Below are 26,627 nucleotides of genomic sequence, written 5' to 3'. Positions count from 1 at the left end.
ATCTACTTCAGGTGGTGGCATGTTATCGGCATTTGGCCTCCTGTGTTGGTGGATGCACGGACAACTCCAGCCTACGACGCGATCTTCGGCAAACACGAGAGCGAGCACAGACACTTGCTCTGTCCTGCCGAAACCACCTGACAACCCGACTGAGGGATAAAACATTACCAGAGGCTGAGAGGAAGGAAACAGAGCTGCTGTGGGTGGCATTCTCCTCTTGTCTGGAGCTCTTACATGCAGATATGTGCAAGGTTTTCACCATGGCTAAACACTTTTCCCTGGCCAGTAACAGTACCATGGTGCAAACAGGCATACAGGGTAAGCATAATTATTTAAGAATAGCTAGTGACAAAGTAACTTCTGTACATTCCTCAAACATATGAAAAGTAAAGGTGAAAGGTAAAGGGATCTGCACTTCAGTGGTTTGAGTCTTACCTCTCAGATAGGTCCTTCAAGGTTTCTTGGAGAAGTGAGGTATCCAAATCTAGCTACTGGAGTACCTCAGGGTTCAGTTCTTGGACCACTTCTTTTACTGTCTACATGGCATCACTAGGTTCTGTCATTCAGAAACATGGCTTTTCATATCACTGATGACACCCAACTCTACCTCTCATTCCATCCTGATGACCCGACGATAGCTGCTCGGATGTCAGCTTGTTTAACATTTCAAGACATTTCTTGCTGGATCAAGGACCGTTATCTTCAACTCAACCTTGCCACAACAGAACTGCCGGTGGTTCCATCTAACCCATCGCTTCATCACAATTTCACCATCCAGTTAGGCACATCAGCCTAAACTCCAAAAGAGTCAGCCAGAAACCTTGGAGTTGTAATTTATGATCAGCTGACTTTCTCAGACCACATTGCTAAAACTGCCCGGTCCTGCAGATTTGCTTTATTCAACATCAGGAAGATCAGGCCCTTTTTTTTTGGAACATGCTTCACAACTCATTGTTCACGCTCTTGTTCTGTCCAGGCTGGACTATTGCAATGTTTATTTGGCAGGTCTTCCAGCCAGTTCTATCAAACCTTTACAATTAATCCGGAATGCGACTGCAAGATTAATTTTTAATGAGCCGAAAAGAACACGTCACACCTCTCTTCATCAATTTGCACTGGCTACCAGTAGCTGCTCGCATAAAATTCAAGGCATTATTGTTTGCCTACAAAACCACCACTGGCTCTGCACCCCTTTACCTAAATTCATTACTTCAGACTTATGTGCCCTCTAGAAGCTTGCGTTCTGCAAGTGAACGGCACATTATTGTGCCATCCCAAAGAGGCACAAAATCGCTTTCACATTCTGGTGGAATAACCTGCCAACACAATCCGAACAGCTGAGTCCTTAGCCATCTTCAAGAATAGGCTAAAAACACATCTCTTCCATCTTTATTTGACCCTCTAACTCTAGCACCCTCTATTCTATTCTAAAAAAGAAAAAAAAATGCCCTTTTAGACTTATTCTCTATTAATTTACTGCTTGTTTTCTTTAAACAAAACTAACACTTGCTTCTCTGTTCTTGTTGTATTCTATCTATCTATTTTAGGCATCTAACACTAGCTTGCTTTTTCTTTTTTTTATTCTATCTATTTTTTTTATTATATTATGTTAGGCTAAATGAGACTTGCTCTTTTGTTGTTTTTTGATTGCTTTCATTTTGTCCTCTTTTGTAAGTCGCTCTTGATAAAAGTGTCTGTTAAATGTCTAAATGTAAGTGTAATGTAAACTGTCACAGCCCTGTAATAAGCCTGATACAAGTGTTTGCTTAAGCAGGGGGGACAACAGAGGTGGCGGCACGGGCCTTGAGCCTGCCTGACCTGAAGGAGGCAGGTGACGGTACCCAGACATCCAGCATGGAGGGTCAGGAGCAGAGTCAGCTGGAGCAAGAGATCGCACAGGTGGACCGTACACTGGAGGACATGGAGATGAAGGTCAATGTGCTGCGCTGGACAGTGGAAGCACTGGGTCCTCAGTATGCTGACCCTGTTAGCACTGACAGCGCCTCGCTAGCGCTGCTGTCAATCGACGAAGAGGCAGCTCAGGGCTTTTGCGGTCGCAGCCAGATGTTTGCAGTAATGATTCTGTGCGGTGTGGCTATCTTTGCTGTGGTGCTATCAGTGTGTGTGGTGTTCCTGGTCTGAAGTCTTATCGCTTGTGATATTTTTTGAGAGAGCTCTCTTTAGTTGTGTTCAGCCAAACATCAACAGTCTGTGTACTTACTAACTATGTGACAGTTCCTTACTGTTGATCTTAACAGAGCCATGTGAGTCCTTTTTACAAATCAAAAAACTTTGCCATTAACTCTGGGTGTGTGATCTTTTATAGCAAAAGAAAGCATGATGAATAAATCTTCGCTCTGATGCAGAACTGAAATGTGACATTTGGAAAGTCTGATATACTGATGTACTTTTAGGATGCTGTGTCTAAACACAAGTTCTCCTTTCTAGGATGGTTCATGTCATATCTTCAGAACTTTACTCATCATCTGTTTTAGTTTTTGACTATAATGAATACAGTATCAACACTCACACAACATGTAATCCTTTAACTATTACCTAGCAAATCTGTAATGTCTTCTCAAAACGCCGCCAACAGATACGCAGGGCTTTAATATGTTATCCACATGTTTTTATCTATTGTGACTTTTAATTATTGTTCGCATCAAATGTTTAGAAACTCATTACAATAGCCAGAAACAATAGAATTGTTAATACTTAGTCACTAATTATGAACAAGTAGGAGTTAGTTGATAATAAAATATAGGTAAGAAAAAGTTTACAGAAAAATATTGAAATATTGTAATTGCCTCAGTTTGAAGGTTGCTTGTTTAAAAAGGTTATTCCAATGACGTTGTTCTACAGAGCATTTTGAGACAATGTTTGATCATCCTTTTGTTTTCCTTCATTCACTGTAATGTCTTCACTTTAAAATATCTCATGAATATTATATTTTGTAAAATAAACAAACAAATAAATAAATAAATGCATTTAAAAAAAACAGAATATGCTATCCTTGTGGGGACTCTCCATTGGCATAATGTTTTTTTTATATTGTATAAACTGTATATTGTATCGCCCTGCCTACAACAACCCTACACCTAAACCTGCCCCTCACAGGAAACTTTTTATAAGCTTGTATTCAGGTTTAATTCCCATCAGGTTTTAAAAACAAGGTCACGCACACACAACGCAACTCTCTTCACTTCACAATAAAATACTTAATTTTGTAATAATTGGGTAGAATTAGGATAAACTTCATGACGTGCTTACGTTCAGAACGTACGTCCGTTTTGTATTAACCAACATGTGTACGTGAAACGTCATTGTTTACGCTCTCTGTTACAGGAAGTTTGACAGAGGTGGTTGGATCTGTCACACAGAAAGGAAGAAAGTTTGGAAAGCTCTAGAGATCTTATTGTAGTAAAAACACACACTGTGTTACAGTTATATACAGTTTTTCTGAGTTATTTCAGAATTGAAGAAGCTTTGTGTTTTTTTATGTACTGACTTGAGGGGACGAATACAGAGGAGAAAAGCAAGATCATGCGGTCACATCAGGTCTCGTACCGCCGCGATCCCGCAACATTTTAAAGTCCTCCACAGATTTTATTCTTTATATACACAAGTGCTTATTTTTAGCAGAATGAGGTCTGCACACAGCAGACATCTAATCTCTGTGATTAGAAATGGATTTAACGGAATAAGGACTAATTATTATTTAAGGTCTGACACGGAGTCTGTTGGATTGCTGAGAGGTTCGCGCACATTGGTCAGAGGTGTGTGTGTGTGTGTGTGTGTGTGTGTGTGTGTGTGTGTGTGTGTGCGTACATTTATGTATTATTTGCATATTGTACTTAATAATTGTTCCCCATTGTATTTCAGAGTTAAGCACCTCAGTTAAAACTCTACAGTACGACCTGAAAAAATCAGACATCGCTAAGTCTGGCAATAGAAAGTTATTTTTTGATACTCATGCAATGGTTCAACTGCTTGAGGAAAGCGGTAAGATTTATTGTACTGTCTTCTAATTCCAATATAATTTTAATTTCAATTATTCATCAAAATGTTATGTGTCCTTTCAGGTTTTATAACCCAGCAGGCAGAGGTAATTGTCAATATGATGGTAAATATCACAAATTCAAACATGGATGTTATGTATGGTGACATGGCTACCAAAACGCAGCAGGTGAGTTTTCATTGTCCTTCCATGCTGCTCTGATTATTGAAGTGGACGCATTACCTGTGAGGCTGTGACTATCATTTATTGAATTAGCTAATGTGAGGTGATCCAGAGCTCTCTTTGTGTATTCAACTTTTGATAAATAATTTGTGGTGTAAGTGACTGTCAGATTCATGGCAAAAGTTAGCAAAAAGTTAGCAAACAATTACCAAAGTTGATTATGGTGTGATGTTTTTATTATACACATTAAAAATGTCTCTGTTGTTGTCTATACAACTTCCCTCATGTCGGCCCAGGTCAAAGAGGTCATTTACTTTACTTAACCAGTTTTATTTGACAGGAAATCATGTTACAGAAAGTCATGTCTCATATTGCTGCTGTGAAAAAGGACATGATCATTCTGGAAAAGAGTGAATTCTCAGCATTACTTGCAGAGAATGAGGTGAGGTTGTGCTGTGCAATCTATTATCATCTCTAATGCTCACCAAGGCTGCATTTATTTGATCAAAATACATATGTTTTTGGCAAAGATTAATTTTCAGCAGCCATTAATTAAGTCTTCAGTATCACACCGTATTTCAGAAATCACTCTGATATGCTGATTTAGTGTTCATGAAATATAAATGTGTTTTAAGCAATTTAATGCATCCTTGCTCAATAAAAGTATTAATTTAATTTAAAAAAAAAACTTTTGAATGGTAGTTTATGTATATAATTATAAGCCTCTCTTTCTGAAGTTTGTCTCTATTATCTTGGTAAATTCAAATAAATGATAGCTATTTTACTTTTTAACAGCTTTGTACAGTCACCTAATAAAGAAATATTATCTTAATCATTTTATAGAAAATCAAGGTTGAGCTATTACAGCTAAGGATACAACTCACTGTAAGTCAATGAACTCATTTTTAATGAAAAAAGGTTTTGCTTTGCTATTCTGACCTTGTCACTGTGGCATACACAGTTCTTAAACATACATCTTTACTTTGTATTATATTCATTGTAGTTTTATTTTTGTCTTGTGCTGCAGGATGTAATAAACAAAAGGCGTGCAGATGCCATTTTGGATTTGAATATAGAAAAAAGCCGTGTGAAGGAGTTGGTAAGTACATGGAAAATAATGAGTCACTAGTAAAACCAATTTGGAAGCTTCACCGTCTGTGAAATTCATAGATTTGTTAGTAATTTGAGTTATAGCTGGCATTTAAGATGTGTTTGTTCTTGGTACAGACGGCAGACTTTGAGAAAAAGCTTATTGGGACCAGGAATGAACTGATGGAAATGGTGAGACATACCAGTGTTTAGGAAAATATTGTCTTGATTTTTTTTGTGTGAAATTTTTTGTAACTGGATTCTATTTTTCTTAGTATTCTGAGCAGGATCGTCACGTGTCACAGACCAACATGAAAATTGACACAGAAGTGGCTGGCCTGAAGACTTTGCTGGAGTCACATAAACTGGATACAATCAAATATCTGGCAGGTAAAAATGTCAAGATCTCACATTTGCAATTTGAAAAGGAAAAGTACACCTGTTGGATTATGCAAACTAGGGGTTGATATGTGTTATCAGGGCTGATGCCAAACCAGTTATTACAGATCAAGCAGACCGATATTTTAAAAAGATATACAGTCAAGCCTGAAATTATTCATACCCCTGGCAAATTCTGACTTAAAGTTACTTTTATTCAACCAGACCGGAAATGACACAGGCTTCTCCCAAAAGATAATAAGACGATGTACAAGAGGCATCAGTGTGGAAAAAAATATTTCTCAGCTTTTATTTACATTTGAACAAAAAGTGGCATGTCCAAAATTATTTATACCCTTTGCAAACTGTCACAGTCTATGGGAAAATCCAAAGTTTTATACCATTCCAAATAGTCCAAGCTGTTCTAAAGCATCCTAATTACCCTGATTCAGCTGTTTTAATCAACTCAGCAGGTGAAAAACAAGCTCTCTGCTGTTGTTTTTTTGGACAGTCATGGCTAAGACAAAGGTGCTCACTGAGGACCTGCAGCTGCACATTGTGGCTGTTCACAAGTCAGGAAACAGCTATAAGACCATATCTAAATGTTTTGAAGTTCCAGTGGCTGCAGTGCAAAGTATTATTAAAACAATACAAGACGTTCCGCACTGTGAAAAATCTCAGAGGACGTGGTTGGAAGCCAAAAGTGACACCTGTGCTGGCCAGGAGGATAGTGAGAGAGGTAAAAAAAATTTAATCCAAGGATCACCACCATAGTCCTGATGAATCTGGGCTCTGCTGGTGGCAAAACTCAAGGCAGACAGTCCAACGGACACTGCACACCACTGGGTTCCACAGATGCAGACCAAGGAGGACACCACTTCTCCAGATAAGGCACACAAAAGCCCGCTTGGCTTTTGCAAATGCTCATCTGGACAAAGAAGAAAGAATCTGGTCTTCTGTTTTATGGTCAGATGAAACAAAAATTTGATTATTTGGCCACATTGATGTAGCCTTCATTTGGTGTAAAAAAGGAAAAGCCTTCAACCCTAAGAACACCATCCCCACTGTCAAACATGGTGGTGGAAACCTAATGTTTTGGGGGGGGGGGGGGGGGGGGGCTTGGCCTTTGGCACCAGTGGACATTTCAGCACGACAACGACCCAAAACACACAGCAAAAGTGGGGAAGAAATGGTTAGCAGACAAAAACACTAACGTTTTGCAGTGGCCCAGCCAGAGTCCTGACTTAAATCCAATTGAGAATCTGTGGAGGGAGCTAAAGATCAGGGTGATGGCAAAGAGACCCTCCAAACTGAAAGAGTTGGAGCTAATTGCTAAACATGAATGGGCAAAAATACCAGTGGAGACATACAAAAAGCTGGTCAGCAATTATAGGAAGTGTTTGATTGCTGTAATAGCCAATAAAGGCTTTTCTATCGATTATTGAGAAGGGTATTAATAATTTTGGAGATGACACTTTTTGTTCAAATGTAAATAAAAGATGAGTAGTAATTTTTTTCCACAATGATGCCTCTTGTAAATCATCTCATTACTTCTGGGAGATGTCTGTGTCATTTCTAATAAAAAAAAATCTTGCTGGTTGAATAAAAGTAACTTTAAGTCAGAATTTGCCAGAGGCCTTGACTGTATATGCCTGGTGTAAAAATGAAAAGTAATGTCAAAATTAAGAATTACAAGGTTTCTGACAAAAACTTTCTTTAAATGCTTTTAAATTATGTTATAGGCAAATCGGTTTTGATAATGGCCGATACCGATAACCATTAAAATGTTTAATATCGGCACAGATAATCGACCCCTAATGTAAACAGTCTTCAGGTTTTTTTTTCTTGAAGTCAGAAATGAGGCTGAAAATTATTATTGAGCATAATTATTAAATGGTAGATTAGATTGTCTACTTTAAGGAAATATAATGTTAAAATAATGCTAATTATTATGACCATGCATCTTCCCTGATGCTGTAGCAGTTTCAAATTATACATAAGTAGTATGTTTGTATGATGTCTGACCATGTGATGTCTGTATATTGTATGTTTATACTATTTGTCACATCATGTCTACACACAACATGTTTGTTTTTTCCAAACACTGTATGAAATATTTTATTTATTTTCCTTGTTTGTGCACTTGAGTTATCACTAACTTAAATAGATTTCCACCACTGGTCTTGGTAAACATATTTACACATGGCCACAGAATGTCCTTGTTCTATTCCATACAGATTCAGAAGTCAAGATGAATGTTCACTAACATATTAATTTATGAAGTAACTCAAAGTACAAGTTAGTAAGAGACCGTTTCAGTATTTATTTATGCTTTATTTTTGTAATTCTTCTAGGTTCAGTATTCACGTGTCTCACAGTTGTACTTGGATTCTATCGGATATGGATGTAAACGTCGACAGACATTGTTCTTCCTAAGAAAACGTTTCATCAGCCTTGGGTCATAAGAAGATCCCGTAGGAGCAAATGTTCATTCCTGCATTATTATATCAAGTTCTTTTAAAATACATAATATGTCCATACCCAGATAGTGCCTACATAGTGCAGCATCTTGCATTAATTCATGACGTTTATTCTTATTAAAAGTTGAATGAAGCCAAGACAACACAGTACACAGTTAAATACCAAGGAAGGTGCAAAGTATTTTATGAATCAATGATTCATGCAACCACATACATATACACTTAAAAAATAAACACAGCCATTTCTTGCTATTAACTTTGCATTTGTTTATGTTGTGCATCAGATGATTTCACATTTTTACAGTGCCATTCAAAAGTTTAGGATCAGTAAGATTTTTAATGTTTCTAAAAGAATTTTCTTATGCTCATCAAAGCTACATTTACTTGATCAAAATACAGAAAAAATGTAATATTGTTAAATATCATTACAGTTTAAAAAAGGTTTTCTATTTTAATATATTTTAAAATATAATTTATTCCTGTGATCCAAAGATGAATTTTCATCAGCCATTACAGTTAAAATAGAAAAAGTTTAAAAGAACAGCATTTGTTCAATAGATGCAATAGAAGTCTTTGCTATCACTTTTTTTATCAATTTAACACATCCTTGCTAAATTAAAGCATAAATTTCTTTCAAAAAAAAAAAAGAAATAATAAAAATTGCCTGACCCCAAACTCACAGCTTCCAACAAAATATTAAGCAGCACATCTGTTTTTTTACATTGATAATAAATCAGCATGTTAGAATGATTTCTGAAGGACCATGTGCCACTGAAGACTGGAGTAATTATGCTGAAAATTCAGCTTTGCATTACAGGAATAAACATTTTAAATGTATTCACATAGAAAACTGTAATTTTACATTTCAAAAATATTTCACAATATTACGTTTTTTTCTGGATTTTTTATTAAATAAAGCCTTGATGAGCATAAGAAAGTTCTTTAAAAAACATTAAAATTCTTACCGATCCCAAAACCAGTAAAAAACACTGCATGTTTAAACACTGTCAGAAGTAATAGTGCCGTTATACTGAACATTGGTACAGCTGTTACAAAGCTCTGACAAACTCTTGTATGATGTTAAATAAAGTGCCTTGGGTGGTTTTAGTAGTGATTTAAGGATTACAGTACATGTATTTGTCAAAATGATTTCATTACATGTTGAAAACATGATGAGAGGGGAGAAATTAAAACGCACAAGATGTACAAAAAAAGTGTAGATATTTTATTGTAATATGGTTATGATTCAATGTATGGCACAGGTATTCTAATTAATAAACATTAGTCTTTAATTATTGAATTTTCTTTGTGTACATTCTTTGTGAAGTCAAATATGAAAGTTGTCATTCGCAGTGTCTCCAGGACACTAGAGGGCAGAATGATGAACCCAAGTCAGAGGAATAAACGATGAAGAAAAGCGTACAGTGTTCCGCAAGCTCACGTGGAAAGTAATATGCAGTGTGCATCTGTGTTTTGGTATGTTGCGTTTTGTTGTGGTTAATTGTAATATGTTATTTGACTGCACGCATATTCAGTTATAAGATTAATTTATCCATCGCTTGACTAGTTTTAGCTGCTTTAAGAAATTCGTATAGCAACTTCCAGCTTGTTAGACTGTATAATGTATTAGATATAACGATATCCTGTTGACTGTCTTCAAAGTAGGAAGACATATCAGGTATATATTTAAATAAAAATGTGATTCACTTACATGAAAGCCAAAGTCATGACAATGTTAAAGTCTGTAAATATCCCAGGCCTTTAATGACAGATTCGAGCTACTGTTATGGTTAGATAAAAGTAAAATATTAGATTGTGTGCTGTTGTGGGTAATGATTAATTGCCTTGATATGTTTGGTATTTCCTGCAGTGTAAAAAATGTAATACTGCTTATTGCTTGATTATAAGTCTTGACTGTGTTTAGACCCAGAGTACTCCTGAGAGAAGATGACAGATGCTTTCAGTAGCAGCAGTGAGGCAGTTCTTCAGCGCACTGTCAATGTGTCCACCATCACGACAACCAGCCTTGCTGGAAATTTGGCTCAGCTATATCAGATAGCAGAGACAAGTCATTTTATCACCAGTAATCAATTCAAAAAGGCAAGACAACATCTTTATAGTCACCTTTCTTGTTTAACCAAACCATGGACCCAACAAATCTATTTAGGGCATCAAAATGTCTTGTTTTTATCACAGGTAGCTTTACAGTTTCCAGATGAACTCCTGCCTGATGCAGTCCGGGTCTCAACCGAAATAGAGAAAGAAACCAAAGCCAAGACGTTCATTTTAGGAGACACATCCTATGGCAGGTAAGAAACCCATTTCATTTATGTTCATTTTAGTGGATGTTTTTATCCAAAGCAACTACCGCAGATTCATTTTGTGTGCCTTTCTTTTCAGCTGTTGTGTGGATGAGGTAGCGGCAGAACATGTAAAAGCGGACTGTATAGTGCATTATGGACCATCTTGCCTCAGCCCATGCAGAAGACTACCGCTTCTGTATGTGTTTGGTAAAATACCTATTGATGTCCAGCAGTGTGCTGCAGCTTTCAAAGAGCTTTACCTTGATCCCCAAAGTCATGTCATCGTGCTGTATGATGTCACCTATTCACACGCTATAGGTAATTGTTATTGTTTCTGCTAAATCTATGGTAATGTTTAAAAAACCAAATGTCACCCTGGACCACAAAACCAATCGTAAGTAGCGCAGGTATAATTGTAGCAATAGCCAACAATACATTGTATGGGTCAAAATTCTTTATTTTTTATTAGGATATTAAGTAATGATCATGTTCCATGAAAATATTTTGTACATTTCCTATGGTAAATACGTCAAAACCTCATTTTTGATTAGTAATATGCATTGCTAAGAGCTTTATTGTGGACTTTATTTTTCTCAATATTTTGATGTTTTTCAGAGTCCAGATTTTAAATTAGTTGTATCTCGGCCAAATATTGTCCTATCCTAACAAACCATACATCTAAAATGGACCCTTATGACTGGTTTTGTGGTCCAGGGTCACAAATGTTGTGTGCTGGAAGTTAATTGCTCTCATCTCTCCTCAGGTGATCTCAGGACGCTTTTGTGTGATATCTACCCCAATGTTGTGATCTCTCTTCTAAAAACGGATCATTCCTCTGGTGCTGAGCTGATACAGGACAGCTGTGTGGATAATAATCACACAGATTCACAGGATGATAGCATTGTTTTTAAATTTGGCAGACAGTTTAGTGTAAAAGCGGGGCAGAGTGTTGATAATTACAATATGTTTTACATTGGCCAGGAAGGCCTGACTCTTACAAACTTCATGATGACCTGGAACCATTGTGCCTTCAGCTCATTCAACCCAGAAACACACACAGGCCGAGTGGAATCAGTTCAAATCAACAAGGCGTTGATGAAACGCTATTATGCTATCGAGCGGGCCAAAGATGCCAGTGTGGTGGGCATTTTGGTGGGCACTCTTGGTGTCGCCAACTATCTGACCATCATAGAGCAACTAAAAGACATTATTCACAAAGCAGGCAAGAAAAGCTATATGTTTGCTATGGGAAAGATCAATGTTCCCAAACTCGCTAACTTCTTGGAAATTGACGTTTACGTGCTAGTTGCTTGTTCAGAGAACTCACTGCTGGATTCAAGTGAATTCTACAGACCTGTGGTGACTCCTTTTGAAATGGAATTGGCTTGCAATAAGCACAGAGAGTGGACTGGAGAATATGTCACAGACTTCAGAGATTTGCTGCCTGGTATGTTGTCTCATTTCAACAGATCATTCTGCAGTAGAAAAGTATTGTAATGTTGATATTGTGTTGTTTAAAGGGATAGTTCACCTAAAAATGTCAATTCTGTCATTAATTACTCACTCTCATGTTGTTTCAAATTCGTAAAACCTTTTTTCATCTTCAGAACACAAATTAAGATATTTTTGATGAAATCCGAGAGCTTTCTGACGCTGCATAGACAGTAACATATCTACCACGTTCAAGACCCAGAAAGTTAGTAAAGACATCGTTAAAATAGTCCATGTGACATCAGTGGTTCAACCTTAATTTTATCAAGCTACGAGAGTACTGTCTGTTCTCAAAAAACAAACAAAAATAATGACTTTATTCAACAGTTACTTTGCTTCCATGTCAGTTGACACAGAATGTGTTGTAGTACTTGATTAAAGTTGTTATATATTTGTTTTCTTTGCGCACAAAAAGTATTCTCATAGCATCATAAAATTAAGGTTGAACCACTAATGTCATATAGACTGTTTTGTTCCTTACTACCTTTCTGGGCCTTGAACCTATCAGTTGCATTTGTGTCCATGCAGGGTCACAAAGCTCTCGGATTTCATCAAAAATATCTTAATTTTTGTTCTGAAGATGAAGATGTGTGAACTATCCCTTTAATATATTTATACTATATGGGCTTTGAATAAAGTCAGTGTCCTGTCCATATATGGTATTGCTCTTGGCATCTAATAAGAAATGTATATATATTATAGGTGGAAGCAGTCATGTGGGCTTTCCTGAATCAGACCAGTCTGCCATTGAGGAAGAGACCACAGATGTCTCTCTAATCACAGGAGCTCTGCGAAGTTGTTCCACCACCTCATCTGAGATCATAAATGGCACATCACTTGTCCCGAGAAATCAGACTCTCACTGTGGCTAATACAAACACAGCAGGTATTGAGTCTCAGGCCATGCTGAACTGCAGTTGCAAGAGGAATTCTTCAGCTTATTAGCTTGATATTGACAAGTTTGAGTAATGCTAAGAGTAAAATTTTGATCTTTTTGTTTTGCAGCATCATTTTTGGCTGGTCGTAGTTGGCAGGGATTGGAGACCAAACTGGGGCAGACGCCAGTGGTGAAAGCAGTGGAAGGCCGGAGAGGCATTGCAATCGCTTATGAGGAGGAGGGTGTGGGAAATAAAGATGCTTCAACTCCTCTTTAAAACTCATAACAGCCATTTACTATTGGATTGTCATAGGAAATCATCGAAGGACTGCTTTAACACTTACAACACATGAATCACAATATATTGAAGAGGATGTAATTCTAAAGATACATCTTTTTGGAATATGTATTAAAGGGATATTTGAGCCAAAAATAAAAATTCTGTCATTAATTACTCACCCTCATGTTGTTTTCAAACCGTAAGACTGTTCATCTTTGAAACACAAATTAAAATATTTTTTAAGACTATTTTATTGATGTCTTTACTACCTTTCTGGGTCTTGAATGTGTCAGTTGTTTTGCTGTCTATGCAAGATCAGAAAGCTCTCAGATATCATCAGAAATATCTTAATTTGACTTCCGAACATTAACAAAGATATTACAGGTTTGGAACGACATGATGGTAAGTAATTAATGACAGAATTTTCATTTTTGGGTGAACTATCCCTTTAATTCCATTCATAAGGGTGAGTGTTTCTTCTGTTAATGGTCAAAAATCAAGGAAGGTAAATTAATATTTGTTAAATATTTTATACAAGTTATATTGTGCAAACAATGGTAAACAACAACAAAAAAAGTATAGAATGCTAATTAAATAAGAGGAAATGTAAATGTAATTTAATGTTTTCTTTGTGTTCTAGCAGAATAAAACTTGTTTTTCTATTAAAATATGACCTTACAACTATGTACTGCACAACCAAAGTGATTTAGTGAAGCAGCAAGCTCTGGCATTAATTTAACAATATTTTCAAAATACTGTAGTTTTTTCTCAAATGATCAGAAACTTGAAGCATGACAAATATGCTAATCAACACATTAGTTGTAACTTTTGAATGAATGATTCATTCACATTGCTGATCCCCATTAAGTGCTTTTACAAACGATGATGGGAATATTCCAACCTTCCCGTTGCACTGACCCTCAAGCCACTCATCATTGACTAAAAAAGAGAGAAACAAAAATCATTTCTTAATAGTTCATACTGTATTTTATGCCCATATCAGTAACTTACAAGTATCACAGTTTCAGTTCCTACCTTTGGAAAGAACTGTGATGACATTTCCTTGTTTGAAATCCAGGTCCTCTGGAGTAGAAGAGTCATAAGAGTACAGAGCCACTACTTTCTCATGAGTCACCCTTTTACCCTTTCAGACAGCATTTTTGGGAAATTCCAAAAAAGAAATGTTGAGGTTAAGTTACTGGTAGCTGAATAGCAGTATGTCTTATTTTAATAATACTATGTTTAAGTGTAGTGGTTACATATGTGACCCAGGACCCTAAGGGTAATTTTTTTTATTTTTATTGATATTTATACATCATCTGAAAGCTAAATAAATAGTCTTTCTATTGATGTACAGTTTGTTTGGATAGGACAATAAATTTAACATCCAGCACACAACATTTTTGATCCTGGACCACAAAACCAGTCACAAGTGTCTATTAACTTGAGATGTATACAAATAAGCTTTCCATTGTTGAATGGTTTGTTAGGATAGGACAATATTTGGCTGAGATACAACTATTTGAAAATCTAATGATTTTTGGTATAAAAGAAAAAAATATAATTTTGACCCATATAATGTTTTGTTGGCTATTGCTACAAATATACCCCTGCTACATATGACTGGTTTTGTGGTGAGCATAGATGAGTCTAGCTGTTGTATTTTACCTCAGTCGCTGAACACCACAGCGTAAGATGGTTCTCCTTCACACTATTCCACACAGACTCCATTTCAGAGTCCTCAAGATTTACTTTCTCATCAACACCTTCCTTGGCATAACTGAAAGGTACATTACACACAGTTTTTGTTCTTGAAATGTTTCAATACAGTACAGTCCAGGGAAAGTTATAATTGATATAGTTACCATAATGTTAACGCTGATGCAGGCAGCTTGAGTTTAGAGCTTATTGTCTGAAGAATGACTCCATATGATTGTCCATGTGTAATTCTGATGGCTATGGTGAACTGAAAGTGCACTTTCACAATGCAGCCGGAGAATTCCCTAGTGTTATTAGTCTGTGAGGAATACAGCAGAGACTGAGAAATAAACTTAACAATAATCAATCTGTTCATGATGCCACAAACATAATGAGGCTGTATCTAATAAAAGTTGGCCTTTCAATATGTTACATAAGCATTGTGTGATAGCCATGTTAGTTGATATCTGTTAACTGTTGATAAAATGTGTTTATGTCATGAAGGGAATACTGAACCTCTGCATTCACAGTCTTCAGGCCTTCTGTACCCACTGGTTTACTAGGTGGTGCTCTTCTTGGTGGAGCTGGTATATTGTCATTTTCATTTAATGGTTCAATCTGCAAGAGGTCATGTGTGACAGTTCTTAATAATGTAAACGCAAAAAGTAATTTAGCTCAAATTATAGAACACTGATGCTCCAGATGGAAAAAAAAAAACATGCATTAAGAGCTGGGGGTAAAAACTTTTTGAATTGAAGATCAGTGTGAATTAAACTAATTCAGTCTTCTGGGAAGCGTGTAAATATCTTCTGTAGCCTCTGAAGGGCAGTACTAAATGAAAAAGAATATGATATTTAGGCAAAATATTGCTTTTCCTTCTGGAGCATCAGTGAGTGTTTGAACCTTCTGTAATAGTTGCATATGAGTCCCTCAGTTGTCCTCAGTGTGAAAAGATGGATCTCAAAATCATACAGTCATTGTTGGAAAGGGTTCTAATACACAATAAAATGCTGGAAAACCAAAAAATGTGTGGGACCTGAAGAACAGCGTCCAGTTTAACTGTTCAGGACAAACAAGGGACTCATGAACAACTATGACCAAACAAAAACAGCTGTGGATCATTCAGGTAACAACACAATATTACAAATTAAGTGTATTTATGTATGAATTAGGAATCTCACAGGTACGACTTTCCCAGGTGCACTTGAAAGCATCAAAAGTGATAAATCTGTATACAATTAATTACTGTGTTCCTATTGGTGTTTGGAATACTGCATATTTGTTCAAAATGCTGCTACTGTACCTGCAATGGTTTTGGTGTCATTGTAACAATATCCAAGGGTTCAAGGAAGTTATAAGGTACAAGACCTCGCTGGAAAGAACAAGAGAGCAAAAAAATAGACAAAAGAGTACCATTATCTTTACTTTAAACACACATTGATTACATTAGCACGAGATTAGAATGTTCTTTTGACAGTGAATGTTGGTTCTCGTGTGGGAGTAGTTTTCATTGTACTGTCCTTTATGATCAACTTTTTTTAATCTACCAACAATATACCTTCTCATTGAAAACAACAGATGCCCAGTTGTCAGTTCCTTTCTGAAGAACGAAGACAATGTTTCCAGGCAACACAGCCAGCTCCTCTTTTGTCTCAGGGTAAAACTCATAGAGAACTGTGTGCGGCTCACCTTCAAATACCCTGATGATTATGACATTTACATTTATGTAAAACAAGAGGACGAAACAATACAAGAACTACACTACCAGTCAAAAGTTTTTGAACAGTAAGATTTTTAATTTTTTAAAGAAGTCTCTTCTGCTCACCAAGCCTGCATTTATTTGATCCAAAGTACAGCAAAAAAACAGTACAATTTTGAAATATTTTTACTATTTAAAATAACTTTTCTTTTTGAATATATTTTAAAATGCAATTTATTCCTGTGATTTCAAAGATGAATTTTTAGCATCATTACTCTAGTCACATGATCCTTAAGTTAAATCCTTGCTGTTCAAAAAACATTTCTTATTATTATGTTGAAAACAGGTTTCTTTGATAAATAGAAAGTTCAGAAGAACAGCATTTAACTGAAATAGAAATCTTTCGTAACATTGTAAATGTCTTTATTATCACTTTTGATCAATTTAAAGTATCCTTGCTAAATAAAAGTATTAATTTCTATAATTTCTTAACCAAACACACAAACACACACACACACACACACACATACATATATATATATATTAGTGGTGGGCCGTTATCGGCGTTAACGTGCTGCGTTAACGTGAGACTTTTATCGGGCGATAAAAAAAATATCGCCGTTAATCTATTCTCAAAATTGGGTTGGGAGCTGGGTCTAAACTACGCAAGCTATGATGACTTTCACCTTGATAGTTTAACGCGGATGTATACCAAAGACTATAGAATATGGTCGCGCGTTTATGTCTCCTCCGCCAAAACACAGACGGGATCACGTCGTCCTCCATTCATAAAAACCGAATCTACTATAGCGCGAAATGCCACGTAAATTCGTCGTTTTTTGGATTCATAAATCAAATATGGTCTGTCACTTAATTCAAATCGCGATATGGACTAGTGTCTGTGAAAACTGAAATGCAAAAAGACCGTTTTAATATGAATCCGGTATGTTCCGTTTGCTAGGGTGACCATACGTCCTCTTTTACCCGGACATGTCCTCCTTTTTGGCTATAAAATTATGTCCGGGGGGATTTTGTAAAATATCATAAAATGTCCGTTTTTTTTTTTTTTTTTTACCTCATTTCACTGACCGTCATTAATTCAACACTTTAAATGCAGCCACTGCCCACCGGCATTATTCTGAGGTACGAACTGGCCATCGGGAGCACCGGGACATTCCCAGTGGGCCGATCACGAAGCGAGGGAGACCTCCCCCATATTAGGCGCTATTTTAAATTATAGCGCATTCAAAACCGCAAATAGCCGAAAAGTGTGAAGCGGTGGGATCAGTCACCCGCACAGTGCTGAAGAACGCGCGCTGCGCTTCTGCCACGATGTACAGTGATAAACAGCGCAAGTTGCTTGATCCATTCAGATAACACACAGAATTGTGTTAAACAGTCATGTGATATGAGAACATTAAAGGATCTGTAAGTTCTGCTTGGCTGGCTGAAAACAGCCACGACACTGGATACTGATGAAGTAAAGTGGAAAACGCCAATATTACGGTCAAAACAAAATTATTACAAATTTCATAGTTTATTAGTACTATTTATTTTAAAAACCACATAACTAATGTTTTCTTGTGACCACCGTCTTACTACTAATATTCTAATCAATAATTTCTTTTAATTTTTAGTTGTAATTCGTTTTAATTGGAGTAAAATGTTAATTCAATAAGAGCCTGATTAAAGAATTAAATATGGGTCTTATATAAATTAGGTGTTTACTATACATAAAGTTCTTAAAGGGACAGTTTACCCAAAAAAAAAAATTGTCATCATTTACTCAACATCATGTAATTTCAATAATTTCAATCCTGTATGAACTTTTTTCTTCTGTGTAACAAAGATACTTTTAGAAATTCAAAACTTTTTTGTCTATAGAGTAGAAATCAAGGGTAACCAAATATGTTTGGTTACATTATACAAAATATCTTTTGTGTTCCACAGAAGAAAGTAAGCCATACAGTTTTGGAATGACATGAGGGTGATGATTTTTATTAATGAATGTTTTTTTATTACATAATTTATTAGCAACAAATTTCCTGCATTCTAGCTCAAAATCAATGCTTTACTGCATGCATTTCTCTGTGACAAAAATGTAATTAAGTTTGTTGCATTTGAATTCAGCAGTATTTATCATTATTTGTTTAAATCCTGTTTTATTCATTCATGTACTCCAATTAAAGACCCTATAACCCTGCTGAAATAAACAGCTTAAACCAGCCTTGGTTGGTTGGCCAGTTTAGGCTGGAAGTAGCTGGTTTTAGCTGGTCTTTTAGTTGGTGGTTTCCGAGCCTGACCAGCTAAGACCAGCCTGGCCAAGCTGTCATAGTGGTCAAAACCCTTCTAAAACCATCCTGCTGACCAGCTAAAACCACCCAACCAGCACAGGCTGGTTTTAGCTGGGAGGGTTTTTCACCAGGAAACCCAAGAAAACTTTCATGTGGAACTTGTGGGCCGGATGGGCTGAATTTGTCCAGGGCCGAATTTTAACCCCAGTCCAGCCCTGGGTACCTGTCTGATGACGTGAAAGACCCAATTGTCAAAACAATACAAAGAGGAACTGCGCTGCAAGAGCTGTGTGTCACTAACATGCCGAAACGCAAATGTAGTTTCACAGACAAATTGGGGAAAAAAAATGTTTTACAAGGCAATTCTTATTTAAGCATTTTATGTATTATTTATTTATGTTTGTATTAGGCCTGTATAAAGAAAAGACTAAGAGAGATGATATTTTTTACAGGGCAATACGGTTTTGATATAAGATTCAGTTCAAACAGAAAGAGAATTTAAAATAAATGTGTGATTTCTAAAAGCGCCTTGGGTGTGGGGGGGATTCCTCTTTTTGGATTCTCAGAATATGGTCACCCTACCGTTTGCCTAGCTGTATGTATGAAATTCATACTATGAATGGTGGAGACGCGCTTTTACTACACGCATACTGAAACACACGTGACGCTCCCGGTAATTTTTGGCATTTGCATCTCACATGAACAGATAAACTCAATCTCCAAAACTGCTGTGAGTGTCACTTATACCGTTTCATTTGAGAAAACTCGCATCATGTCATACTGTATACACAGAAACTTCACGGCAACCTGTCAAAATAAAAGTACGGTGTAACATGTTTAGTCATTATTTGGGTAGCACACATATTCTGAATGCCTTCAGCAGAATTCAAATTAGCCATTTTAATCTAGATTAATCTAGATTAATTCCAAGATTTAATCTAGATTAATCTAGATTAAAAAAATTAATCTATGCCCACCCCTAATATATATATATATATATATATATATATATATATATATATCTCAGAGGTTGCGTTAGACTTTAACATTATCCGTCATTCTGACGGACAGGGTGGAAAAATTCCGTCATAATCAATTATTACCCGTCATTTTAATTTTCATATTTTAATTATAACACATTTAATTGCATTTATTTTTGTTCACATTTTCATTTTTAACTATGAACCAACAGGACGATATAGGCTTATGCATTTATTTTGAAGAGTACAGATGAACAGATGAGACTGTGTAACTTTTCATGTATAACACCACACCCCACAGTGACAACTATTTTAATATATTAAAATTATATAATATATTTATGACCAATATCGATTTGTAAATCTCAGTCGATCTTTTGGTCTATGCCGTTTTCAGCTGATAACTGAACAATACTGACACCGTACATAGTGCGCCTCCCATCCAATAAATCGCAATGAAACAAAGTCTCAAATTTCAAATTCTGTCGATTTTATTAGGAAATTCAAGCAATAAATACCGTTTTGGCACCCTTTAATGTGGCGTGATATATCGTTGTAGCTTCTGTGTAGTCGCCTGTGCATAATCAAACGCATAACAAAAGACTTGTGACAATTTAGTTTTTGTTCTGATCCAGTGTTCTGCTGCCACACTGGAGCGCACTCGCCACCAACTGGACAGGAGTGGGAATTACAGCTACAATTTACAATAGATCACCCTCAGTGTAATCTGTCAAAGTGACGGACGGCCGTCAGATTTTTCCGTCATTGCTAAAAATATTCCGTCAATGACGGAGAATTTTCGGTTAAGGCGACCTCTGATATATATATATATATATATATATATATATATATATATATATATATATATATGGGTCATTCTTCAATTTGGGTGGCAAATGAAAGGCAGAAATTGTAAAAAAGATTTTTTGTTTTCTTTTAATAAAATTTATTGTTATGCATTTAAAATTAGTTTAATTTGCCATATCTATCAAAATTGAAGCTTAATAACATTTTTAATTTTAAATAATTTTAATCAAACACTGGTGAAACATTCACTTATGTCTGTGGTGTTACCAATATTTGAAGTTAAATTTTGGTTTGTTCTTAAATTAGCAGAGTTATGCAACTTTAGGCAATAATTAATTAATAAATAAATCACTTTAAAAACTAATTTTCATTGATTATTCAAATTGATTTTTTTAAGGAAACATTTAATTGTTCTTCTCTGCCTCTATTTTTGCCAAAGAAGAATTGTTTTTTTTTTTTTTTCTTTTCTTTTTTTTTTGGATGTACATCAAAAAGGCAGAAAAAATGGTCTGTGCTACTTTAATAGACTTTATTCCAAAAAAATAAAACCACTTTACAGTCTAAAAACATTAAATTATAAGATTAAATGGCTCTGAAGGAAGAAAATTGTAGATACATATTGAAGTAACACCACAGACTTCACATAACACCACAGACTTCTTGTTGCATAAAAGGTTTAACAATTAAAAGTTTATTGAGCAAAAAGTCAAAAAGTATCGACTCTGATATAAGAAAAATTAGAGTAAGCTGTAAAAACTGTATTAATATATATATATAATTAAAACAATTTATTTTTTGCCTGAAATAGGTCAAAATATGATTAAGCCACGCGACATCACTTACAAATGGTTAAATGTATAATTTGAATTATTTAGACACAAAATATGATTTACAGTTACAATCCCTTTTATTCGTCCTAAAACCTAACCTGGATGTGTTGGGTAATCTCCTCGGACTATCTGAACTCAATGGTGTGTCTGGTGGAGTCAATGTCCCCTGTTGTGACTCGCTGTGCTTTCTTGCCCTGTAATCTGCCTTATATATTCTCCAGTTCTTCCTTGCTGTTCTCTTTCCCCTCTCTGTGAGATCTCCTATTCTCAGTCTTTTTTTGCACTGAATATCTTTCACATAGGTCTGTTGTTTCTTTTGAAGGTACTCTGCTCTTCGAACTGGGTCTGCATCTCTGCGCTGTCTATAAAGACGCTGCTTTTCAGCAGCAGTTAATCTTGCCATACCTGACAAGAGATTTACAGTTATATGATTATTAATGTCCTGTGTTTCATTAAAAATACAACATTTATAATTGTATATTGTCTGTGGTGTTACTATAGTGTCTGTGGTGTTACCTGTAAAGACAGTAACACCACAGACGGTAACACCACAGACAAATTAGCCTAAATCCAGTCTTTTCTAAAATGGAGGATCCCGTCATGATGATTTTAAGGTCAGGGGACATTTATAAAATATTAATAAGCATGTATTTATCAAAATTTGGATTAAAACATGTAAAATCTGCAAGTTATAAACATAACACCACAGACACTAATAAAGTGCGACGTATGAAATTGTCAAAAGTTTTGCTAACTTTAAGAAAATTAATAAGGAAGAATGAATTCACCATGCACCCCTCAGATCAACCAGCACCTGCAATGACCTTTACACACAGGAAGTAGTCTAAATAGATTTCCCCCTTTTCTTAAAGGGGCGACGTCCATTGTTGTAACACCACAGACATGAATTTGGGGGACACTACTTTTTTCTTAAATATTACAAAATATATATATTTTAAAACAATTTAATAAAATTGTACATGTTAAATAAAATCTATATTTACAATATAACCTCTTAATTTGTGTTAAAAATTTTATATTATTGCAATTACAATCCATGATACCTCTCTGATGTATGGCAGGAACATGCACATTTTGTTACACATGCAATCTCTCAAACTCAATTAAATATGTATTTTAAAGCAAAAAGTGTCATTTTTCATAGTGCATGAATTGTGTTTATCCTACAGAATACAAACATGAAAACATTTTATAATTTATTGGTATTTAAAGTGTATTTTGACTATTGTAAATGAAAGGGACACCACTTGCCACCACAAATAAAGAATGACCCATATACTGACTCCAAGCTTTTGAATGGTATAGTGTATAATGTTACAAAAGCTTTTTATTTCGGATGCTTCACTGTTTTAAATATAGCTTTGGTCACAGAAATAAATTACATTTTAAAATATATTCAAATAGAAAACAGTTATTTTAAATAATAACATTATTTAAAAATGTTACTGTTTTTGCTGTACTTTGGAAAAACATTTAAAAAATCTTAACCTAAATCTTAAAACTTTTGACTAGTAGTGTACATAAATTTCAAACATATTTAAGCTTTAGAGAGGTTAAGAGAGAGGTTATTAAATAGTATTCTTCATGTCCATGACCCTAGACTAGCCTTACTTTAGTACTTCTGGGACTTTTGGTGTAGATGGAACATCGTCAACCTAACAATACACAAATGAAAGATATGCCCTGTGGTTATTAAAAAACTTTTGAGTTTTGAGCATTCCCTTATCATTAATATTATATTCAAACCTCTCTTTGTTATGCTTATATGTGACCCTGGACCACAAAACCAGTCATAAGGTTAAATTTGACAAAACTGAGATTTATACATCATATGAAAGCTCAATAAATAAGCTTTCTATTGATGTATGGTTTATTAGGATAGGACAATATTTGACTGAGATACATCTATTTGAAATCAGAAATCTGAGGATGCAAAAAAATAAAAAAGACTGAGAAAATCACCTTTAAAGTTGTCCAAATTAGGTTCTTAACAATGCATATTACAAATCAAAAATTACATTTTGATATGTTTACAGTAAGAATTTTACAAAAAATCTTCATGGAACATGAACTTTACTTAATTTCTTAATGATTTTTGGCATAAAAGAAAAATCAAAAATTTTGACCCATGCAATGTATTTTTGGCTATTGCTACAAATATACCCCAGCGACTTAAGACTGGTTTTGTGGTCCAGGGTCACATGTTAGGCTAATGTTAACAACTTACTTACTTACTTGACTTATTAACAACACTACTTACTTGAGGCTGAAGTGGAGCAAACCCAGAAAACTCATCTGCGGGTACAACCGAAGATACAACCTAGAACCAAATACAAAACAAAAAACTAATCTTAATGGGAGACACTGGGAAAAAAAACACTGTTTTTTCATGCACCTATCAAATTTGAGATTTTGGGCTTTTTAGTGTTTCATTAAGTGTTTTTTCAGACTAGTGGAAAGAAAACACCCAAAAGACACTGTTAAGTGTTTCTTTTATAGCACTTTATCTATTTGTGTCAAAAGAATTCAATTACAATCCATATTTTTAAAGGCCGTTTTCTCAAAATGAGTTTTTTACACTCCTACACTGAGCCATAAATCTCCACTTCAGTAACACTCACACCAAACTTAACATTTTTATTCCTGTCTATATCTTAAAGGTTTTTACAGAGGGAATTGTTCATATAGTTTGCCTGATTTTATACAACATTTTATTCCCCCCAAAATGGTAAAGAATACATTGTTTTCTGAATTATGGAGTGACAAAATGAGATACCCAAAATCCCCTCTGTAAAAACATTTGACTCTAATATGTCAAAAAAAAAATTAAACAAGAATTTTGAAACTGACTTCATCTAGTGTTTAGATTTTTGTACTAGGAATGTATGCAAAAATGTAGCACACATTTAATTAAATAATGCCTCATTTGCATATTTAAACCTAACATTTTAGAAAATTTGTAATACAAAAAATGTTTGCAATTATCAATGTAATCAATTACCTGTGTAAGTAAGGTGATAACTATTAGTTAATTTTTTACCCTATTCACCTGTTTAAAATTACTGGCCGAATAGAAAAAATATCTCTTCAGTAACATTGCACAATGTATTGATGTGATAATGTGGACCTGATGGGATAATGGTGGGTACCTTGGCTTTTCCAAGATAGTCCTTTTTCTCTAACTCTGCCACATAGTGCTTATTGGGTTTGAACAGCAGCCCTGCTCGGATCTCTGCCAAAGGAAAGAGCTTCTGCTTCTGAAAAGAGAAAATCACAACGTTTAATTTTAAAAAACAATGCACCAAGACAATCACCACATACAATTTATGCTGTTTTGCAGCATAACTGTAACTGAGTTTATTTTTGATTAGATTTGTTCATTTTTCAAATCCTGGTGCAACAATTTCAAAACATGTCATATTAATTTGTCATTCTTACAGAGTATGTCAGAAGAAGTAGAAGGATGACTAGTGACCATCTGACTAGAAGCCATCGGTCTTGTGCATTTTACTGCTGCAGCTTACACAACTTCCCACAAAACCTACCCAGAAGCCATGAATTATGCAACACCAAATTTCGCCAATTTCTAATTAGGAAAACTGTTACAAAATGTTACAAAACAAAACACATACAAGATCATGCGCTTCGATTTTGTTGCCTCAGATACTAACAGTAATCTTGAGATAAACTTCAGAACTGGCTTTATATCAGTGCAAAAACTGTGCTCATTATTGAGTGACCTCTGTTTAAAATGGTAATTATGTTATGTTGAACAGAAATGACATACCAGTATGGCTTCCAGAGCATGGTCAATATGGCTGAACTTGGCATCTGCTCTCAAGGTCAGTGCAGTAAGAAGGTTCTCTTGAGCTTTTTCCCATTTTCCCAACTGAGCCTGTACTAGCCCTATGTTGTGCAGCACCTAAATTGCAAATGACAAAATGATCATTTCAGAGAACGGACTGATTCGACTTGTCATCAAGTGCATCACTTGGAATAAATGAGTCACTCACACCACAACTATTAAGTTATAAAACCAAAAGGTAAAAAACAAGATTCTGTCCACATGAAATGTTTAATGTACGGCACATCTCTGGTCTTACCTCACAAGCATACAGTTTGTATCTCAGGCCTAGAGGTTTGTAATCTATTAGTTGATTTCCTCGTAACTGCTTAAACGCCTGCTGGAAATCCAGAAGAGACTCTTCAAACCTGAAGATACAATTATGAAGATTTCTTCCAAAGAGACTCTAAAAAACACTTGAAATGTCAAACCAGCATAAAATATTTCCTAATGAAGAGATGGGAATAACCTTACTTTTCCTTTTTGTAGAATGTAACTCCTCTCTGGAAAAAGGCTGCAGCCAGGTGCTCATCTTTGCCGATACTTCTGTCAAATGCCTTCAGATGTAAAACAGAAATTTCCCAACAAAGAGTGAAACCACTTTAACTTCCCTTTACAGCCACAAGCTTTTAAAAATAGCAAAACCGTTGTCAAATACAAATTTAAAGAGCACAGTAGTTCAAAAAGTAGAAGCATAAAACACAGAATCTGCCATGTAACTGTACCTTTTCAGCTTCATCTAACTCACTGTTCTTCAAATAAAGGCAGCCGATGTTGAAGAAGATTTTGGAGTTTTTCTCCTCGATGTTGAGGAATATCCTGAGAGCAGAGTCTGGGTCTCTTTGCTCCACACAAGCCACGGCCTCGTCCCACTGACGGAGAGTGCTTACGAATGACATGCTCCTTCAGAAGACTGTTAGCAAAGAACAAACGAACGCTGTTCTTCTCTGTTGTGAGCCCAGCAGAGGCAATCTGAGACTTTTCTTGTAGAACAAGCCCAGCCCATGCTCTGAGAGAGAGGAAGTGATCAGCTTCATGTCACTTGCTTCTTTATTTTTTGTTTCCTCACTTTCCAGTTGAGTAAGTTTACTTTTTTGGTTATTATTTTTTTTAACAGGCACTTATTTTAGATGCTTTAGGTGTAAAGACCAAATTCTGTCTACAAAAAATGCTGTGGTGTCATGATTGTATCAGATGATAAAAACTCGCATAATGCCCTCATTTTATGTACCATTAAACAACCTTTCCTAAAATCAGGGTTCTAAACACCACATACAGGCATGTTTGCATATACATCGCTTTCTGATTAAGGTTCTGATATAAAATTCTGATATTTACCAAAAAGAGGTATTGGGATGTCCTAATCAGCATAGTTCA

At 35.5% G+C, this 26,627-nt stretch overlaps 4 protein-coding genes across 5 annotated transcripts in view; 3 read left to right on the top strand and 1 right to left on the bottom strand.

The window, feature by feature from the left end:
- Positions 1-3,007, top strand: part of rgs9bp (regulator of G protein signaling 9 binding protein) — a 3,997-nt gene extending 990 nt beyond the window's left edge. Inside the window, exons 2-3 of the mRNA XM_073836970.1 lie at positions 12-318; positions 1,775-3,007. Coding sequence (XP_073693071.1) covers positions 12-318; positions 1,775-2,142 — 675 coding nt within the window. The 3' untranslated portion in view covers positions 2,143-3,007. The remainder of the gene's footprint in view (positions 1-11; positions 319-1,774) is intronic.
- A 281-nt stretch (positions 3,008-3,288) lies between these two features.
- On the top strand, positions 3,289-8,754 carry mcur1 (mitochondrial calcium uniporter regulator 1). Its single transcript, XM_073836936.1, has 9 exons — positions 3,289-3,776; positions 3,883-4,002; positions 4,083-4,186; positions 4,521-4,622; positions 5,024-5,065; positions 5,208-5,279; positions 5,408-5,461; positions 5,545-5,659; positions 8,002-8,754. Exons 1-9 carry the CDS (start codon positions 3,644-3,646, stop codon positions 8,055-8,057), a joined length of 798 nt encoding a protein of 265 aa, XP_073693037.1. The 5' UTR covers positions 3,289-3,643; the 3' UTR covers positions 8,058-8,754.
- Positions 8,755-9,529: 775 nt separating this feature from the next.
- On the top strand, positions 9,530-13,251 carry dph2 (diphthamide biosynthesis 2). 2 transcript variants are annotated; one of them, XM_073835869.1, is made up of 7 exons: positions 9,530-9,603; positions 10,052-10,227; positions 10,324-10,436; positions 10,528-10,748; positions 11,194-11,877; positions 12,624-12,806; positions 12,926-13,251. In XM_073835869.1, exons 2-7 carry the CDS (start codon positions 10,075-10,077, stop codon positions 13,072-13,074), a joined length of 1,503 nt encoding a protein of 500 aa, XP_073691970.1. In that variant the 5' UTR covers positions 9,530-9,603; positions 10,052-10,074; the 3' UTR covers positions 13,075-13,251. The 2 variants fall into 2 exon arrangements, with proteins under 2 accessions (XP_073691970.1, XP_073691969.1); XM_073835868.1 differs by lacking the exon at positions 9,530-9,603 and having other exon boundaries at positions 9,636-10,227.
- A 336-nt stretch (positions 13,252-13,587) lies between these two features.
- ncf2 (neutrophil cytosolic factor 2) lies at positions 13,588-26,184 on the bottom strand. The gene is made up of 14 exons (XM_073835870.1): positions 25,976-26,184; positions 25,725-25,807; positions 25,510-25,618; positions 25,194-25,328; positions 24,556-24,663; positions 23,667-23,726; positions 23,018-23,061; positions 16,334-16,475; positions 16,079-16,147; positions 15,292-15,393; positions 14,943-15,094; positions 14,746-14,857; positions 14,113-14,221; positions 13,588-14,016 (listed from the first exon to the last, which is right to left on the bottom strand). Exons 1-14 carry the CDS (start codon positions 26,147-26,149, stop codon positions 13,919-13,921), a joined length of 1,497 nt encoding a protein of 498 aa, XP_073691971.1. The 5' UTR covers positions 26,150-26,184; the 3' UTR covers positions 13,588-13,918.
- Positions 26,185-26,627: the final 443 nt, after the last annotated feature.

The sequence above is a fragment of the Garra rufa genome, chromosome 3, assembly GCF_049309525.1.
Source record: "Garra rufa chromosome 3, GarRuf1.0, whole genome shotgun sequence".
Classification (NCBI taxonomy): domain Eukaryota; kingdom Metazoa; phylum Chordata; class Actinopteri; order Cypriniformes; family Cyprinidae; genus Garra; species Garra rufa.
Note: the sequence above shows the minus strand (reverse complement) of the source record. Positions and strands in the feature narration are given on the sequence as shown.